The sequence below is a fragment of the Cryptotermes secundus genome, unplaced genomic scaffold, assembly GCF_002891405.2.
Source record: "Cryptotermes secundus unplaced genomic scaffold, Csec_1.0 scaffold557, whole genome shotgun sequence".
Taxonomy (NCBI): Eukaryota; Metazoa; Arthropoda; class Insecta; order Blattodea; family Kalotermitidae; genus Cryptotermes; species Cryptotermes secundus.
In genome coordinates, this window is record NW_019735564.1 from 589,872 (window position 1) to 595,121 (window position 5,250).

A 5,250-nucleotide genomic window follows, 5' to 3' on the forward strand; every position below is an offset into this window, starting at 1 on the left:
TTTGACATTTGTCAATGTATATGATAGATATATATTTTAGTTATTTTAATGTGAGGACAAGGCATGCAATGAACTAGTTTGGCGTGGATTAAGTAAGCACCTGAAGATGGCATTATTATGCCGAAACATGTAGTGCGAGTGAGAGAAGGAGATAGATGAATGTATGCACTGCAAGACGGTTTAAATAAATCATGGACTTAAATCAGTGCAACAGGACGCTAAAATATAACATTAGGCAAGATTTAACTTGAACTTTAATTTTAACCCAAAACTTCAAGTTTAAATTCAGGAAATGTAACCCTGTTGACAATATTTATGAACATATGCAGTGTAACAGATTATGAATCAAATAAATGTACCCAATGATGGTCAAATTATAACATACATACTGTACAAACTAAAACATCTTAGTGTCAGTAAGTATTAGTGATCATACTGCGGACAACTTCTCAGGGACATTGGAAAAGGGACATCAAAAACACTCTAGATTTAATTGTTGACCACAAGTGACTGAAGCAGAGCAATGAGATGTAAATGTACCTAACATGAAGTAACATTTCACAAGATGTTCAGTGCAGCTACATCCCTGCACAGTGTGAGTTATCTGACATATCAATTCAGTCTTATTGCCTCTCGTTCAAACCTTCTACAATCTCAGAATAGCACAAAGCCTCTCTCCTGATATGAAGCAAGGTTAAATTACAAAATTTTACTAATACTGTACTAACACCTCCAGTTATGATGTTATCAACCCTTCTGACCTCTGCTTATTAGGCAAGGTGAAGCAATCCACTTCCTAGGTGACAGCAGAGATGAAGCAGATCTGGGTACATACATGAAGGCTAGCAGAAGCAGCATACAGTTTACTGCAGATTCTCAATCATACAAGAAGCCCCCTAATTCCATGAAGTTACAGCTATGTAGCTGCTTTCATCTATGTGTTTATTACTGGTTTATTTTGTGAGACTTCAATTATTAAGATTATAAAACATCAAAGGATACGATGATTACTGAATAACAAATTTCAAATGACAATGAAGGAAGCATGATGGCTTAATGAAAGGGAATTTACCTTGGCATGTACCTGGAGGGAGTACGAAAAATGAGAAACCTCAGTCTTGATAACTGGTCTCTGAGTCTAGACATGTACCTGGGAATTATCAATATGAAGCAGCAGTACTTACCACCTAACCATGATATTTGATATCACGTAGGTGAGGGCTCAGACTGGCAATATAAAATACCTGCCTTTGGCATGAACACAAAGTACTTGACCACTAGACAAGCAATTAGTCACAAAATGTATGCTAGTATGAACTACTCTTACCAAAAATAGATCCTTGCCTGCTGCATCTAACATGGGCACCACCTCTGACATGTCCTGGGTCTCCCAGCGAGGGAACAGGCTCCTGTACTCACGCAGACTGGACACTCCAGGCCACATATCTTCATCTGGTGTGCCCAAGGTGCGGAAAATTCTGAACAGCTGGTCAATTTCTGAGTCTCCAGGGAACAGTGCTCGACGGGTCAACTGTTACCAGAATTCTTAAGTGAGGAGACTGTACTTCAACACCACATAAAAGTAAAGGTCATCTGTGTATATTAGCATGTTTAAATCTTTGTACTTGCAGCCAAACTCAGTGAGTAGCTTTTTACAACACAGTATTTCTTAGGGTACAGTAATGAATAATTTGTTTATAATTAACATGGTGTGAGAGATAAGAAAGTTAATGTGCAGAAATAAGTCAGAATATGCAGGAAAACATATGACTACAACTGTGTGACCCTGAAGATGGAAGTAGCATGTTCTCTGAAATATTGGTTCCTAGGCTGCAAAACTATTTGCTGTGACAAACCAAAAGACTGCAATCTGAACACTTGCTACTATGCAAACCTCAAACATTTGCACAGAAGTCCAATGGGATAAGCACTGTACAGTGAGATGGCTTGTAATACCTAACGGTGATTTCAAGCAATGCCAGTCAGTGTTCACATCAGTCATATTTTATGTCTGATAAAACAAAAGCGATTTTTGTCTTTGGTTCCTTCTTTACATAAACCTCCACTTAGTAATCAAATCTTACAGAACTCCAAAAATTCAAAACTGAATCAGATGAACAAGGCTTTAATGTCTTTTGGTTGCTAAAATGCCACAACCAATAGCATCTGAATTGGTCTATACTGTTACAATCAAACATCAAATTAACCTTATATCTGGTGTACAGCTGTCCAACATCAAATAACTGGCAGGACGTATTATATCTTAGGTATTTAACTGTGCATCACTGTCTAATTAAATGTTGCATGGTCAATGGCACCCTAAGTGCTGCTGATAGTACAATGTAGCAAACCTTTAGTGGATGATTTTTAAAATCAATCACTAAATTTTTGACAGATTGTACTGAAACTGAACACAATCACTGGGCCATATCAATTCAATTTGTTTCTGAGTTATTTATCAGATGACATGTGAAATCAATTAAACATTACAAATGACATTTAGTAAGCATTTTCCATCGTTCCTTTTAGCAAGATTCCTAAAGAGGAGGAAACTGTTTATACATATTTTGGGGAATGAAAGGATATTCTTGTAGGCTGTACAAAAACAAATGGAGGGCCATGTGCAGCTTGTATGCTGTGAGTTGGACAGTCCTGACCTAATGCATTTATAGCTCTTCAAAATAACACAATTTTCTAAAACTCTCTCACATAAGTAATCAATCATAAGAGCATCTTCAACTTTGCTCATGATGCTTCCAACTCTCAAATCTGTAATCCCACTGCAGTGTTAATGGTCACCAGAATATGGCCTCAAGTCAAGGTTTACTTAACTAGCACAGTATATCCAGCCAACTTTGCGACAGAACACTAAATGTGAAATTATAAATGAATGAATGTACAGTAAAACTTGGTTATAGCAACATCAGTTTCTGCGACATCTTGTCTATTGCGTCAAATATTCAATGGTACGAACTAATTCCTCATAAAGCAACTGTTTTTATACCTTGCTTAGTACGACATGCACAAATGCATCAACCTCGTATGTAACGTCATTTTCATTCCTGAATTTCTCTGATATGGACATTGAACGTAATTTAGAAAGTGTGTATTGGGCAAGTAACAGGAAACAGATGAAGATAACTGATTACTGTACTCGTATCTAGGTACAGTAAGGCACAACAATTGATGTAATCTACTGTAATTTGGTGAGTAGGGCTACCTTTAATATACAGTATTAGTGCAGTGTGTTTCGTCAGTGAAAAGCGCTGTAATATGTCTTTGATATTACACATTTGGGCAATTCCACGTAAATGTTACGTTAGTCTGTACTTAACTACGTATTTCACTAAAAATGCAACATTTTAACTTGGTTTTTGGTAGAATTTTACGTGACTAACATAAGACTTCTGTGGAAGTGCCCATTTCGGTTACGACATTCGTTTATAACGACACTATTTTTAGGTCCCTTTGATGACGTTATAACCAAGTTCTACTGTATATGGGGTGGGCCTTCTCGGCCCTTGCACCGCGACTTACAGTGATCTATTATGCTTATGTGAAATTAAGAACGTTTCCCACAGTTAGTTTTATCAGTTCTCAAGAGGTGGCTCCATAACGGGGACATCAATGATTTATGGAGAACTGTTAGAAGTAACTGTGGAACACACATGTAATTTCATGCTGAACTGAAAGCATCATACCATGAAATATGATACGCCACAAAAATGCATGTTTACCCTACATTATTTCATATACAAAAGCAGTATAACTGTAGTCTAAAACTGATCATGAATGAATGATGCATCACCCCAGGACTCACCATTTCTGCGAAGACACAGCCAAGACTCCAGATATCAACAGATGTGGAGTAAAATTTGCTGCCCAACAGGATTTCTGGTGCACGGTACCAAAGAGTCACAACTTCATGAGTATAAGTACGCACAGGCAAGCCAAATGCACGTGCCAATCCGAAGTCTGCCACTTTGATGTAACCTCGTCCATCAATCAGCAGGTTCTGTGGCTTCAGATCCCTGTGCAGCACACGGTTCATATGGCAATATGACACACCTTTCAGCAGCTGATGCAGGTAGCTCTACAAACACACATTTACTTACTTTAAAATGTTCAACAGCCAAAAACTGGTTAACACCGTCACATGTAAGTTACCAGGCAAAGGGTTCGGAATGGTAATTGGATATATTGACCACTTATAACTCACAGGTACAGGTAACTATTACAGTTTCACTGATTTACATGCTCTACAAATCACTATTCCTTAAGTCTTCAAGAGGTGTCAGTCGATTAAAACTACTATCATCGGGATTTTTCAGCTTTTTTTGTGCTAATGTCCTCGCTGGGTGGTGGCTGGCTTACAACTCACTCATGACGCCATAGTCATGACTGACTGTCGACTGCAACTAACTTCTCTTGTGTGTCCTCACTATATAGCCTTGGCAGGGACCAAACAGAAAACATAATTTCAACCAGTTCTTCTATTGCTGTGGTCGTGTGTTTATCAAGCTGTTGTCTAGTAAAGGCAATTTCTTCTGGCTCCACTATTCCAACTTTCAGGTGTCATGCCACAATATGTAATACATACCAATAGCCAATCAATGAATTTCAACTTTACAAAATCTACCAACATTTTAACTCACAGTGTACTGATTATACGGCACAGTTTACATTTGAGAATACAACACTAAATGAGTTTAAAAAATGGGTTTTCTTCTCGGTTCCTACTTGAACAAAATCTTTCAATTCTACACAAATTAATTTGCCATTCGATGATAGATAACAACTACATTTAACTCATTCAAATATTACCAGAACCAACAGAAATCACATGTGAAAACAAAAGACTTGATGTCCATGAGCTACTACATATTTCTGGCAAAGAAAACAGAATTACTGTTCAATGCTACATGGTCCAATGCTGACAGCATCATTCAGCGATAAAAAAAAAACTTTTTCAAGAACGCCTATGATTCAGTTAGGAGGGAAGTATTGTACAATATTCTGATAGAGTTTGGGATACCCATGAAACTAGTTAGGTTAATTAAAATGTGTTTAAACAAAACGTATAGTAAAGTCCGTGTAGGTAAACATTTGTCTGATAAATTTCCTATCCAGAATGGTCTAACATAAGGATGTGCTTTATCGAAACTCCTTTTCAGCTTTGTTTTAGAATATGGCATTAGAAAGGTCCAGGGAAACCAGATGGGACTGAAATTAAACGGGACACATCAGCTG

General features: G+C 37.5%; 1 protein-coding gene across 5 annotated transcripts in view; it reads right to left on the reverse strand.

The window, feature by feature from the left end:
- Positions 1 to 5,250, reverse strand: part of LOC111869617 (cyclin-dependent kinase 2) — a 27,124-nt gene that overhangs the window by 3,256 nt on the left and 18,618 nt on the right. For all 5 annotated transcript variants that reach the window (XM_023861271.2, XM_023861270.2, XM_033753498.1 and 2 more), the window contains 2 exons: positions 3,821 to 4,093; positions 1,328 to 1,531 (listed from right to left, as the gene is read on the reverse strand). In XM_023861271.2, the coding sequence (XP_023717039.1) occupies positions 1,328 to 1,531; positions 3,821 to 4,093 (477 nt within the window). The remainder of the gene's footprint in view (positions 1 to 1,327; positions 1,532 to 3,820; positions 4,094 to 5,250) is intronic.